This window comes from Theobroma cacao, chromosome 4 (genome assembly GCF_053813885.1).
Source record: "Theobroma cacao isolate CCN51 chromosome 4, ASM5381388v1, whole genome shotgun sequence".
Taxonomy (NCBI): Eukaryota; Viridiplantae; Streptophyta; class Magnoliopsida; order Malvales; family Malvaceae; genus Theobroma; species Theobroma cacao.
Window position 1 is genome coordinate 29,884,197 of NC_142642.1, and position 13,865 is coordinate 29,898,061.

Below are 13,865 nucleotides of genomic sequence, written 5' to 3' on the forward strand. Positions count from 1 at the left end.
TTATGCTATTTTAGTCTACATAATTTCTTAAAGGGAAGGAAAAGAGGGCTGCATGGTACTGATGGGAGATAGTGGATATGTAGTTCCAAAACCAGTGGAATTGAACTCAGAGTTGGATACTCATTAGTATCAAAATTGTCCACTAAGCTACAATACAAGTTGAGTGAGAAAAGTAATTAGATTGGCATGAAAGAAGAGCTGCTTTTGTCCATCCTGGACTTTACTTATACTTTAAAGGCCCCTAAAGAAGCTTTTGGATTGGATCACTGTATTGGGCCTTTGGCCCAGAGCACCCTTGGACTATGACGAATAGAGTTGCAGAAGGCAGATGCTTACATGAGAGTAGATTCAATTTTAGATAATTTTAAAGAATGCTAAAGTAAATATAGATTAATATTTTTTGCTATTGTATTACACGTGAATATTCATTTTTATTTTTTTAAAATAATAATTATATATAAATATAATTATTTTTAAAGTGTAAAATTTGAAATTTAAATAATGAAAATTTTGTAATATTTATCTATAAATTATTCAATATTTTTAAAATTAAGAAAAAAAATTTAAGGAAAATTATTTATTATTATTAGAATTTTTCTTATAAATTGGATTTTTCACAAAAGCTATTCAATACAATTAGAATTTTTTTTATTACAAATTGGATAACTCTTATTGATATTTATAATAAAAAATATTTTAATGAAAATCATTTTATACAATTAGAATGCTTACTTATAAAATGATAAATTTTATTCATATTTATAATATAAATATTTAAAATGATAATTTAGATATATAATGAAAAAATATGTTTATTTTTAGTCAATAAAAAATTTTACCAACATAATTTTACCAACATTTGTGCTTTATATATATATATATATATATATATATATATATATAAAATATAGATTTAGTTTATAGATAGTATTATATTGTAATTCTAATAACAACGTTGAATGTTACTAAAATTCAAAATAATTTATGTTGATAAATAATTATTGATGAGTAACATATTCATAATTATTCGCGGCTTCAATAAAAATGAAAAAACATTCATAATTTATATATAGTTTATAGACTATACCGGTATTTTCTTAACAATTTTCTTCAATCGAAACGCCTCGGTGTTTCAAACTTTGGGCGCTTTAGACGCACCGTTTCAGCTGGAACAGAAGAAGAGAACCAGAGAGGTTGCTACCGAAAAGCGCGAGAGGGATGGGAAAGCAAGAGGAGGAAGAAGAGGAAGACAATAGAAGAGAAGCGGCAATAGCTTCAACCCTTTCTTTGCAACCCAATTTCAAGCCTGTTGGTGTCAGTCATCAACAGCTTTCTAAATTCCGGGTACCATCTTCATCACCTTTTCTTTTTCAAGCTTATTTTCATGCTTTATATGGATGTTTATATGAGTGAATTGGAACCCTTTATCATCTTTAGCAGATTTTTTTTTATGGGAATTGAGATGGGCAGTGAAATCTTAGGTTTATTTAATTATGATTAAAGATCTTTGACATTATCAAATTTTTTAAATTGTCAACTTGGTATGTTAGATTGGGGATTGAACTTGGCAATGTTAGAGAACTTTTTTTGTGCTGAAATCTACTTGATTAAAATTTTCAAAACTTTTAAAATCTACATTTTGTTGACCCTTATCATACTGGGTAACTGGCATTATGGTAATGGAGGTTGGTGTTTTATTTCCATTTTGGTTTTGAGATATATTTGTTTAAGGCTTTTTCATCCTTTTGGATGGTTGAGGTTCTTTCTGAGAAAAATCATCTTGCAGTTACATATATGGAAGACTGAAACCTTTTGTTGCTTCTAGTTGTCATCCATGACTTTATTCGATTTTTGGGCATTATGGTACAGTTTTTCTTGTATCATAATGAGAGAATCTAATTCTTTTTCTTCCCTTTTCTCTGTCTCTATTTTCTTGTTTCCAGTTTGTTGATATTTTAATTTGAATCATACACTACTAACACCTTATTCTTGCGAGCCTGACAGTGATGGTGTAGCAATATGGTCTCTCATGGATAGTATATCTGCTTTGCATATTAGATTGTTTCATGTTTCATTCAGTTGATTTAGTATGACAATGACAAGTCATAGCTCTTAAGCTCCATGGAACAAAATACAGCAACCTTTTGGCACGGGACTATTTCCATTTTATGTGTCTTTCTATTCCTCAGTTCAGTGTTTTAAACTAAAAGATTGTCATGAAGATATTTTGAACTAAAAGGTTGTCATGAAGATTTGAAGACAATTTTAGTACAGGCTTCCAAGGGAACACACGCAACCTTACTTTGTATGGTTAATGCTCTAGAATGGTTCTTGATGAAGTGGCTGAAGACGTTGGTCAATAGTTACAGGGTCACATGTTATAGTGTTGATTGTTTTCTTTCTCGTTGTCATTGGTATAAGGCAACTTTTTTAAAATATATATATATATATATATATATATATATATATAGGACAACTAAAATTATTTTGGTCTATACTGGCAACTGGCATTGGAGCTATGAGGTGGGGGTGATTCTGCTTTACTAATTGGGTTCTTGGTTTGTCTCTTGAACTGGGTCTTGCCTTTTGATTCTGTTAGCGAATTGATTGTTTGATAGTTACTATAGAATGTAGAAACCAGCCTAAGCACTTAACAGCAGGAGGCACAAGGGCCAGGGGTCGAGACGACAACAGTATCTTTAGTCTTAACCTCTCACTTGTAGCAGAAGAAAATACTGATTGAGAAATATTTGTATTTCTTTTTCTTTTTTCTTTTCTTAGAAGGATATCTCTATTTTGCAGTCATGTGACACTGTTTGCTGTTAGGCATCTTACTCTGCTGGAGGCAAAACTTTTATTTTTGTCATTTAGGTTCTCTTTTTTGAATGAGCCATTTATAAGACTCTCCATTTTCTTCCTGTAATTCCCCTGCATATTGCCTCTATCTATCTGAATATTGTATGTAACAGGAGCTGCACAGGAGGCGCCTACAATTAAAAGCAAAATCAAAGATACATAAGAAGCCAAAAGGTACCTACCGTGGATTCTATTATCATTGATAACTTTTTATTGTGGGATGTTTGGCTCATTCCTCCACAATTTTTTGTTCTAATTGTAGATCAAACCAAAAAATTTCATGCTGAAGACCTCAATACCATAGATTCTCAAGAAGCAGATTCAAACACCAAAGTTGAAGATTCAAGTGTTCCCAACTTGAAGAGCCACAGTGAGGATGATAATCCCTTTGCACAGCAAGACAATGTAGTTGTGCAGGATGCGCCAAAAAAGCGGCAGAAATTGCATTGGGGGTATGTTTCACCTTTGCTTTCCTAAAACATAAATGCAAAATGAACTTATAAGCAAAGGATTGCTGCTCCACCTGATGCCCTTATACGTCACAACATTTTTGCTTCAATGTTCTTCAACAGTTGATGGTTGTTTTGCGTCGTGGATTGCTGCTCCATCTGATATCTCTTGTCTAATCTTTAATAGTTTCCTTCCTACGTTATTGTTTGTTTGCAGACTTGATACAAAGGAAAGGTGGGAAAGGAAAGCCAACATGTAGATATTTCAGAAGAAAATACAGCATTCTCAAAGTGAACTCTGATCTGTTATCGCATATGCGTGGATGAAAGTTCTACAAGGGCATGCAGTCTAACAAATTTTATTGAGAAATGTCCACCATGCAAAAGTTACATCACTGTAATGTGTATCTCATGTATACTTCGGGCCAGTTAAGGGATGCTAGAGATGGGAAATGGAAGAAGAACCAGCAATCCTTTGTCCTAATTATTTTGCAATATAATCTTTTGTTATTATTATTTTGTCTCTTTTAGTGTTTTACCTGAGTACTAGGATTGCACTTGATGGCATGCAAATCCAAAGGTTGTTTACCATTTTTAGGGAGAAAAGAATGTGAAACCATTTGAAGTTAAAAGGGGGATGACAAAGTTAAAAGCAGGAACCACTTCTCTAGCCACAATATGTACCGCATTCTGTTGTTGCACTTATCTTAGCGATACATGTATGATTGAAAAGGACCACTCCCCTTTTTATGCAGCATCTTGTTATTTATAAATCAACTGAGAGATCAAACTAACAAAAATCCCGTTGGAAAATCTCGTTCAGTTTCTACAAAGTGCTACAATTCTGGATTTTATACAGACATGGACACTCCACTTCCACTAAATGCTCTAGGCTTAACCAAAAGATGCAAAATAGTCTTAGCCTAATAATGGAATGCTCCATGTGACCACGCATCATCAGATGGACATAAATAAGATACAGAGATTATTTCGGGATGCCTTTGAGATTTGTACAAATCAAGTCACCGGGTTAAGAGCAAGCTCTATTTCTTCCAATGATCGCCCCTTTGTTTCCACCACATTACCAGCTATGTATAAGACAGCAAGAAGACAGACCCCGGCGAATCCCAAATACACTGAGCTGATCCCAAATTTGTTTACAACACTCAAGAAATACAGGCCGATGACAAAGTTGGAGATCTGTTAGAACAGAAACACAAGTCAGCCACCAAAGCAAGAAATACCCAATCGATGGAAGAGTGCAAGATAACATCAAGAATACTAGAAAACAATCAACAAAAATTTTCAGATCATGTTCTTTTAAAGAAAATATATGCAACAGAGAAAGCCGTATTAAGGAAGAACCACTGGCATAGTACTACTACTACTACATCCAAGCAAAGTATCTAGATGCGGATTTGCTTGCAGGAATATACATGCACATGTACATACATATCAAACATCTTTGGGCAGGTTCTTTATCGTGACTTACCCAATGCATACCAAGTGATAAAGCCACTGCTTTTGCTCTGATTCTGGAAGCAAATATCTCTGGCAGAAGAAGAGCAGGCACAGGACCGGCGCCAAGTGAAAAGGATAATACATAGCTGTGAAAAAGAAACAGAAGCTAGGTTTAGATCTCCCTGGCCATTAGGAAGTGACAAGAAGTGCAGGCATCAAAATAAGAAGCTTTAAGGGGCTTCATTAAGGTCATGTTTGGTTGGGGGAATGGCTTTCCTTACAAAATTTTATCCTCTTGTTTAGTTTGCTCTAGGAGAAAGAATAGCCATTCCAAAAAGAATGGCTATTCTTTAAAATTGGGCAAAAACTTGGAATAGCTAATACCACCTTCCCCCATGGTACTAGCTATTCCACACTTATGGGAATAAACTTTAAACATTTTGGATTAAAATGTCCTTATTTATTTTTAAAAATTACAAATTTAAACTTATAAAATTAATATTTTAAATTAAAATTAAAAAATATTAATATTTTCATATTTTTAAATTATAAATTAAAAATTAATATTTTAAAATATTAATTTTTAAATTATAAATTAAAAATTAATATTTTAAAATATTAATTTTTAAATTATTATGTGAAATTTAAATTAAAAAATGAAAAATACAAATAGAGAAAAATAAATCTTATTATAATAAAAAGGTTAAGTTATTAATTATATATTATAAAATATTCTGAATTTAAAAATTAATTAAAAGTATTAATATTTTAATCATAACAATATTTAAATTATAAATTAAATTACCAATTATTAATATTTTCAATCAATTATAAATTATTAATATTTAAAAAATAAAATAAAAACAAATAATCATAATAACATTTAAATTATAAATAAAATAGTAACATTTTATAATATTAATGATTAAATTATAAATAAAATATTAATACTTAAATAATCAAGCATTAATATTTAAAAATATATATTATTAATATTTAAAAGATAAAATTAAATAAAAATAAACAATAATAATAATAAAATTTAAATTATAAATAAAATATTTATATTTAAAAAATTAATCACTCCTTTATAAATAAAATATTAATATTTAAATAATATATTATTAATATTATAAATAAAATATAAATTATTAATATTTAAAAAATAAAATAAAATAAAAATAAATAATCATAATAACATTTAATATTAATGATTAAAGCATAAATAAAATATTAATATTTAAACTATCAATTTTTAATATTTAAAATAAATTATACATTATTAATGTTTAAAAATAAAATAATTTAAAAATAAATAATCATAATAACATTTAAATTATAAATAAAATATTAATATTTTATAATATTAATGATTAAATTATAAATAAAATATTAATATTTAAAAAATAATATAAAATTAAATAATCATAAAAGATATTTTTATCTTTTTATTTTTATTTCTTTCTTGTTCTAAAATTATTGTTACCAATCAAACACTGTAACAAGTCATAATAATCATTCCTATTTTATTTTATTCGTCATATCAAATTACGTAATACTTATTTTATTATATTCTCATCTCATTCTATTTTTACACAATAACTATTTTATTTCATTCCAATCTATTTCACGAACCAAACGTGTTATAATTATATAATAGAGTGTTAACTCACAGAACAGTCCCAACAACGGCTAGTGTGCCAGAATAGGGAGCCAGGACCTTCCAAGTGAATGACAAAGAAAGCACCAACATTGAAGCAGCCTTCACAAGCCAAAAGAAAACAAAAAAATAAGACAAGCAAAAATGAAAAGATTTATTAGTTATAAGAACATCGGATGAGAAAATTGGGCATGACATCACTGTGCAATAAGTAACAACAAAGGACAAAACATTCGTTGATTGCAGCAGGTCTAACAAAGTTTTCAGGGTTAAGGTCTTTGGCATTTCCTCTCAGCCCAACTGACAGCTCTCTAGAAATGCTACCATCATGTAACAAAATTTAGGGCCATCATATTGGAAAGAAATAATATCAATGATAACAACACTGTGAAATACGCATTCCATACATGGTGCCTACCATCCTAGCTCATCAAGAAAACCACTGTTTCAGTCGTAGCATTGCTATTTTGAATATATTGAGAAAAGTATCATCCATTCAAGTGTCCAAGAAATCAAAAGAAAAATAGTGCAGATGCAAAATGAAGGCTTCTTGTGGGAGTTGTTTTACATGCAAGAAAAAGTTGATTGCTATATAGCTTGCATAAACTACTCATTTACTAAAACCAAATGAGAACTCTGATCTGAGATACTTAAGTGCACTACTTCCAAGCCAGCTATAAAAGAATGTTCTCCAATATGGCCTTCCAAGTAATATTAAGGGCCATTATATAAACAAGGATGGTTGTTATAATTTGAGTGGCTATGCTTTTGAAACAATAGAGACATTAGGAATATGAGCTGAGAATTTCAACATTCAATACTTCAGCACAATTTTTTAGTTGAAAAAAAGGAAAGTAGAGGAACTTGACCTAGAAACATCCTTTAGGTATATAGAATGGAGCATAGTCAGAGTTTCAATCCATACCTAGCTAAGTGAAATAAGACACCACTTTGTTTTGCGTGACAGAATAAATTGCTACCCTTAACAAAATAAAGTATATTTTATTATCTCTAAAATTGTCTCAAACTTTCAGATGAAGTCTTTCCATCAAGGTTTAAAGATCAATATGAAGACATGCAGTCTAAGAAGCTTGATACAAAATAGGGAAAAAAATGGAAAAGTAAGAAATTTTATGTAGTGAGTATATAAGAGATGCTAGTTTATTTATATGAAGCCCAAAATGCAAATGCAGGAAGATGTTTTAAAAAATTTAACAATAAAATCCACACTCTCTGCTTTGGAAAAATGAACTTCTAAACAAATAACAAGCCTACCATTCCGGCAAAGCTTGTGATTAGAAGACTTTTCCTTCCTTGTCTATCCATCAGAGAGGATGCAATAGCTGTGCCTGCAAAAACATCACAAGCCAGGATTGTTAACTGTGCAAGAACATCATAAGCCAGGAACCTTAAATGTCATGCAAATTTTGGATTTTTTCTGCTTTTGAAGAATAACTAAATACTAACCAAAGACATTTGATGCCCCAACAAGAGCACTTGCTGCAACATCAGATGCAATTCCAGCGCTACGAAACACGGCTGTAGAATAATATACCACAGCATTTATCCCAGCTAACTGTTGGAATAAGAAAAGTGCAGCACCAACACTCACAACTGCAGCAGGACATAAAATCAAGAAAGAATATTACCATGATACATTACAAAGCATTATAAACTTGAAGCCATAGTTCTTTCAGAATAATAAGTTTAAAAGTCTGATTACTAAACAGAAGAAATACAACATTAGCTATACTAATTAAAAGTAAGAAATGAGTTCAAACAAAAGGAATTATATTACATCCATGATCTTTGAGCTCATCACTATTATTCATCAAGACATCAACACCGAATAAGGTACTACAAGGAAAGCAGTGATCAAAGGTTGAACAAAAAACCTAAGCGCCTTGCACATTAAGTACCTGTGTCTTCATGTGGTAATCAAGAAACACTAGATGGACTGGTGCAGAGAAAAGGAAGATACTAATAGAATTTTTTTTTTTTTTGAATTTTGGACCTTCAAGTTCAACTTCACATTGAACAACAGTATAAAAAAGCAATACAAGAATATTCTGCATCTTTTACATCACCATCTGATCCTTCTTAGTATTGTCAAATAGCATTTCTAGTAAGGGCATGCTTATGAATGGGCCTTATAGCACTATAAATTTCATGTCCAATTATGGTAGCTTTCAAAATGGAGCTATACCTTTCCAGTAGCGGCTGCTAAATAGATCAAACCATCTGGCTTCTTGTTCTGTAGAACCCTGACCTGCAGTTCTTAACTCATACATAACCTCAGCGACTCTTTCTTTTCCATACAGTGTTCTTATAGATTTTTCAGCTTCAGGAATCTTCCCTTGCTGCAAAATTGATGTGTTTAAACAATAAGTAATCAATATTTTGTATATCCATGTGAGATGAACATAAATGTAAAATAGAGAGATTGAGCAGTCCAATTAGAAACCTGAAACAGCCACCGAGGGCTTTCTGGTGAAAAAGCCATTCCTAATGCCAATAAAATAGAAGGAACAGCAGCAATACCGAACATTGTCCTCCACCTAATAGAAAGAAATATAAAGAAGATACAATAAGTTAGGGTGAAAGCTTAAGTAGACACAACAATTTATTTGCAAAAGAAATCCAGTTTTTAATGTGATATGACAATGATGAAAGCTTAAGTAGACACAACAGTTTATCTGCAAAAGAAATCCAGTTCTTAACGTAACAAATAGTGATGAAAGCATTTTCCTGACTTATTCACTCAATCACACTATGACAGAAAAAAATCCAAAATCCAAAAAGTTAGAAATTGCAAGTTCAAACATATAATCCTAGTCAGATGGAGCACAATTTTATTTTATAACAAAATTTTTTATAAAGGGAGGATTTGAACCCAGCTCTTTGAGCAAAGGGATGCATGCACCTCTAATTGAGTCAAATGCTCAAGGGCATAGGGAGGACAGTCGCAAAATGAATATGGTATAATGACAGCAAATGATGGACAACAAAGAAGCCTAATCCCGCACCATGATGTGGAATTTACTACATGAATCAAATTACATGATTGTGCATTTCCTGGACATGATTAGTAAAGCAAGGTCATTTTTCTAGAGTTTTCACCCATGTCTTATTTGTCTACCCTCACCCTTTTCCAGGCAAACTTAAAGAGAGAAAAAAAGAAAAAGAAGTAATGCAGAAAAGGGATTAAATCAGCCCAAAAATTCTATGAACAGGTGCCAATGAGAGGAAGAAAGGTCTTCAACACTTGTACAGAAAAATTTTACTACCAAATGTAGTTATCATAAAAGGAAAGAATTTTTAAGCACCGCCCATTATTATACCAAATTGAAGCCCATAGTTTAGAAACTTTGAACTAAATTCTTACAAGAAGTTAGAAGGGCACAATCTCTTTAGATGCATGATTGAATGCATGGTCAATAGTGTCCACACAAATGGCAAAAATGAAATTTAGCATAGTAAATGAACCATGTGACACAAAATGTAAAAAGTGCTAGGAAAATATACCATAGTGGGTTCCCTGCTAAAGGTAATCCAGCCACCAACGCTGCAAGAATTCCAATACATATAAAAAGTTGGTTTACAGATCCAAGTGCACCACGGATTTCGGTTGGCGAGATCTGACCGATAGAAAGAATGTCAGCAATGTTTCCAGAAAACTAGAAGCAGAACAAAGATCAGAAAATATTACCTCAGATATGTAAAGTGGCACAATAGCAGATGATATACCGATACCTATACCAGCCAGTAAGCGACCAATTATCATAGTCTGGATAGTCTGGGCTGTTGAACTGAAAACATTTGAAGCATTAGTTTTGAGCAAAACTATGCCAGTTGACGAGCTAATAGTTAATGAAATGATACATACGAAAGAACTGCTCCAATGATAAGTGGAATAGCATCTAATTGAAAAGTCCTTGTCCTGCCAAACTTGTCTGCCAGTGCTCCCCCGGTAAATGAACCAACAGTGGCACCAGCAAGGAGTGTGCTGACAACCCATCCTATTCAATTTAACAAGTCAGAATAATAAGTTAGCAAGTATCGGGCAATTTAAAGATTAACAAATTAGGCGTACAATAAAACCAAATTGAGAAAAAGCAAAAACAACAATCCATCAACTTCTTACATTGCTTGAATTATTAGAAGTTAAGCCACTTCACTCTTATAAATGAAAAGCACAGTATACAGTGGTTGTATACCCTCTGTCTCAGTAAAATTTCACTAAATAATCTTCAAGCAATAAACATGTTATGGAAATTTGGTTTTTCAGACACCAGAATATGCCTGTAAAATATTTTAGAAACAAACAACAAAGAAAATGAACAGGAAAAGGAAAAGAAACAAAAGCAGAGATCGAATTTGCATAGTAATTAAAGATCACAATACATGCCTTGCAAGACAGTATTTTCAGCAATCCCCAGATCCTTAGATAGATACTCAAGAGCACCATTTACCACCCTGAAGAAAGAAAAAGAAATGGGAGAGAAAATTAGAAAAGTGTAGCATTATCAAAAAACATGGCAAATAAAAAACCCATATGATAAAAATTGTAGCATGCCAACTGCCAAAATATTGATAATGGATTCTTTCCTTAAATTTCCACAACAATTTAAAAATAGAATATAACTAATGGCTCCAGTGTTTAAATATTTACAAATACTGGAAACATTCACAATCATCACTTGTTGCAGGCGCCATATATTTTTGGGGACCCACATAAATGAACCATAGTGATACTTTCTAATGCTTTGATATATTGAGAGTATAATTATCTGTTTCTACAGCAGATTGCCTAGGTATATCATTGAGATGTCAAAATCGCTAAAGACAAATGTAGAGCCAAAAATAGGAGCACGTTCCTTCTAAGTTGAACTGGGACATACCCTAGATGGTAACCAAATAATATAGCTCCCAAGCAAGCAACACCAACAAATGGCAGAACAATCCCAGACGATTTCCCCTGAGGGTTGATTGGTGTCAAGTCCTCAACGTCTCCACCTGCAGCTTAATTCCAATTGCCATTTGTAAGAACATAGAAACATGAGTAAATAACTAAAGCAGGTTAGAAAGACTAACTTCTTTTACATTGATTACAAGACTCAGATGCAGATGCTTAGCAAATGACCTATGTGCAGGCCAATACACTTGAATAGGAAGAATGCATTCTTCCAACAAAACTAATACACTATGACATCAGTTAATCACATCTAGTACAAGCATGTGACTAGCATACATCCATCATAACCAACAAAACCATGCACCAGTTAATAGATTTTAGCCGAAAGAGTGTACTGTTCAAATTAAACTAACACAACAAATCATCAAATTGTCACACCTGCAAGAATAAAGTAAGTGAGTGGTTATCATCTACATCATCACCATGGTGTTATAAAAGATATAATACCAGCAGCAACCTCATGAAATAAAAGTTGTACAATTTGCTCTATCACTTCAAAAAAACAAGGGTTCTTTTGGTTTTGCTATTTGTATTTTGTGTCTAGTAGCAGAAAGCAAAAAGCATGTTTTGATACAAAATCAAGTAATATTCCTAAGTAATTAAAAATTAAAAATATGCTTTTTAAACACCAAAATGCATGATTTTTCTTCGATAGGGAACGATAGTGTTTGAGTGTGTGCCACATTTCAGTTTCATTCGAAAAAGATTTTACTTTCCATCAATTTTTCAAGAAGCAACAAAGCAAGTATCAGATTAACAACCAAACCAAGCCTAAAGGATTCATTTTTTCTACATGATCTTACAATTTTCCGGCGGTGCAATTCCTCCAAAGCTTTTTTGCACACAAAAAATTTGAAACATGTGAGTAATAACTTTAAAAAAATGCAGATAATTAACAAGACCAATATTTTGTGCCTTTTTCTATCATTAGCCAAAGAAAAACCAAGCTAACCTAACATGCAACGCATTCATTAAGCAATTTTTCTTACATAAAGAAAACAAAGGCATCCAAAATTTTTTTTTTTTAAATCTCAAATTAATTCACTAAAAAGTTTAACCGAATAAAATTAAAGAAAATGCGGGAAAAAAAAGAAAGAGAGAAACCAGAAGCTTGAGCTTTGACCGATCGAGATTTGACCGAAGAGCGAACCACAGTTTCGATGCCATTTCTGGCACGTGCGAGCTCAGCTCCCATTGAAACGGCACCAGAGCGTAAACCACTGCAAATGGAACCACTTCCAATGCAAAGATTACGATTCAAAGTTAAATTCCGTTCCCTAACTTCACCACAACAAGGTAATTCTCTCCGTTTTGAAAGATCAAATCCTAAATTTCCTTCGATTAAATGAGTTGACGCCTGCATTTTGAATCACCTGATTCACCCAAAATAAAATAAAAGTCCATTCAACCGCAAGTCAAAACAGCGTAAAAAAAAAAGAAGAGAAAAAAAGAAAGCATTAAAATCCAGAATTAAAGATCAAAACGTAACCGTTTAGAGATTGAAAACGGGTTGAGTGACAAGTGAGAGTAAGATTTACCGAATTCAAAGGCGGAGTGGAGAGAGAGAGGAAACCAAGAGACCGAGAAAGAGAAAGGATGAGCCAGTTTTTGGGGCTGTTTGGAAGGCGAAACTTTATTTGAAGTGGAATGTTGATGGAAAACTTCGGATAATCCGTTGAGAGAGAAAGTGAGTGACTGTTTGCTTACTAAGAGCTTACCAGAAGAACCAAGTTGGTAGAGAATTCAATCAAATCTATTATTCTCTCTCTCTTTCTTTTTCCTTTTAGGATTTGAAATTAATTAATTTAAATTTAATTTATTATTATACACACTAGCAATAATTTCTTGAAGATTCGAAGGAGTAAAAATTAAAAGATAGGGAAAAAAAATGAAAAATGGATTACGTTGGGGGATTTTGGATTAGATTTGCAGTCGCGTTGGAGATGGCGTGGGCACACGTGAGGGCCGCTTCCTCCACGCCGCATGCCTGCTGCGTGCGTTAAGCGTAATATATGACACATGCAACAAAGTTTTGTTTTCCCCTTTTAAATTACCCACAAAATGCTTTGATTCTTTTCCCCTATTATTATCTTTAATAACATTGAAAAAAAATTCAATAAATTAACATCTATGATTCATAATCTTTTATTATCTTTCCACTTTAATTCTTAACCTCTACAGTCGAGTATTTAACTTATTAATTAATATATAATTTTTCATTTAAAAAATAAAATTTAAATCCCTTTTCTTTAATTCTTAAAAAAAATCCCAACCTTTAAATTATTCCATTTAAATACTTAACCTATTATGCTTATTCCATTTGAATCCTTTGGTCAAATCATTTCATTCCTATTGGTGTAGTGTCCACGTTGTAGATTATGTGGCACATTACGTGAATATTATTTTTTTTAGCATTTCACACGAACATTTTCTTTAATTGTTAATAAAATGATGTAATGAAAGG

The 13,865-nt window shown here is 31.9% G+C and overlaps 2 protein-coding genes across 5 annotated transcripts; one reads left to right on the forward strand and one right to left on the reverse strand.

Annotated features, from left to right (window-relative positions):
- The first annotated feature begins 1,084 nt into the window (after nt 1-1,084).
- Nucleotides 1,085-3,821, forward strand: LOC18602024 (uncharacterized). Of its 2 annotated transcripts, none has more exons than XM_088805502.1 (4): nt 1,085-1,344; nt 2,970-3,030; nt 3,146-3,308; nt 3,523-3,821. In XM_088805502.1, exons 1-4 carry the CDS (start codon nt 1,219-1,221, stop codon nt 3,563-3,565), a joined length of 393 nt encoding a protein of 130 aa, XP_088661628.1. In that variant the 5' UTR covers nt 1,085-1,218; the 3' UTR covers nt 3,566-3,821. The 2 variants fall into 2 exon arrangements, with proteins under 2 accessions (XP_088661628.1, XP_007033225.1); XM_007033163.3 differs by having other exon boundaries at nt 1,088-1,344; nt 3,119-3,308.
- A 275-nt stretch (nt 3,822-4,096) lies between these two features.
- Nucleotides 4,097-13,403, reverse strand: PGLCT (plastidic GLC translocator). Of its 3 annotated transcripts, none has more exons than XM_088805501.1 (14): nt 13,306-13,403; nt 12,506-12,774; nt 11,328-11,448; nt 10,835-10,902; nt 10,313-10,445; nt 10,136-10,235; nt 9,952-10,064; nt 8,891-8,984; nt 8,633-8,786; nt 7,894-8,040; nt 7,702-7,775; nt 6,440-6,528; nt 4,798-4,912; nt 4,097-4,505 (listed from the first exon to the last, which is right to left on the reverse strand). In XM_088805501.1, exons 2-14 carry the CDS (start codon nt 12,762-12,764, stop codon nt 4,323-4,325), a joined length of 1,650 nt encoding a protein of 549 aa, XP_088661627.1. In that variant the 5' UTR covers nt 12,765-12,774; nt 13,306-13,403; the 3' UTR covers nt 4,097-4,322. The 3 variants fall into 3 exon arrangements, with proteins under 3 accessions (XP_088661627.1, XP_007033227.3, XP_017975387.2); XM_007033165.3 differs by lacking the exon at nt 13,306-13,403 and adding an exon at nt 12,940-13,239 and having other exon boundaries at nt 11,328-11,442; XM_018119898.2 differs by lacking the exon at nt 13,306-13,403 and adding an exon at nt 12,940-13,239.
- Nucleotides 13,404-13,865: the final 462 nt, after the last annotated feature.

Bases quoted from the DNA above. Each gene is read 5' to 3' on its own strand.
- LOC18602024 (XM_007033163.3), top strand. From the start codon at position 1,219: ATGGGAAAGCAAGAGGAGGAAGAAGAGGAAGACAATAGAAGAGAAGCG. The intron at 1,345-2,969 runs GTACCATCTTCA...TGTATGTAACAG, and splicing joins AACAGCTTTCTAAATTCCGG to GAGCTGCACAGGAGGCGCCT. The intron at 3,031-3,118 runs GTACCTACCGTG...TTCTAATTGTAG, and splicing joins GATACATAAGAAGCCAAAAG to ATCAAACCAAAAAATTTCAT.
- PGLCT (XM_088805501.1), bottom strand. From the start codon at position 12,764: ATGCAGGCGTCAACTCATTTAATCGAAGGAAATTTAGGATTTGATCTT. The intron at 7,776-7,893 runs GTTAGTATTTAG...ATGTTTTTGCAG, and splicing joins TGGGGCATCAAATGTCTTTG to GCACAGCTATTGCATCCTCT. The intron at 6,529-7,701 runs GTAGGCTTGTTA...TGGCTTGTGAAG, and splicing joins TCACAAGCTTTGCCGGAATG to GCTGCTTCAATGTTGGTGCT.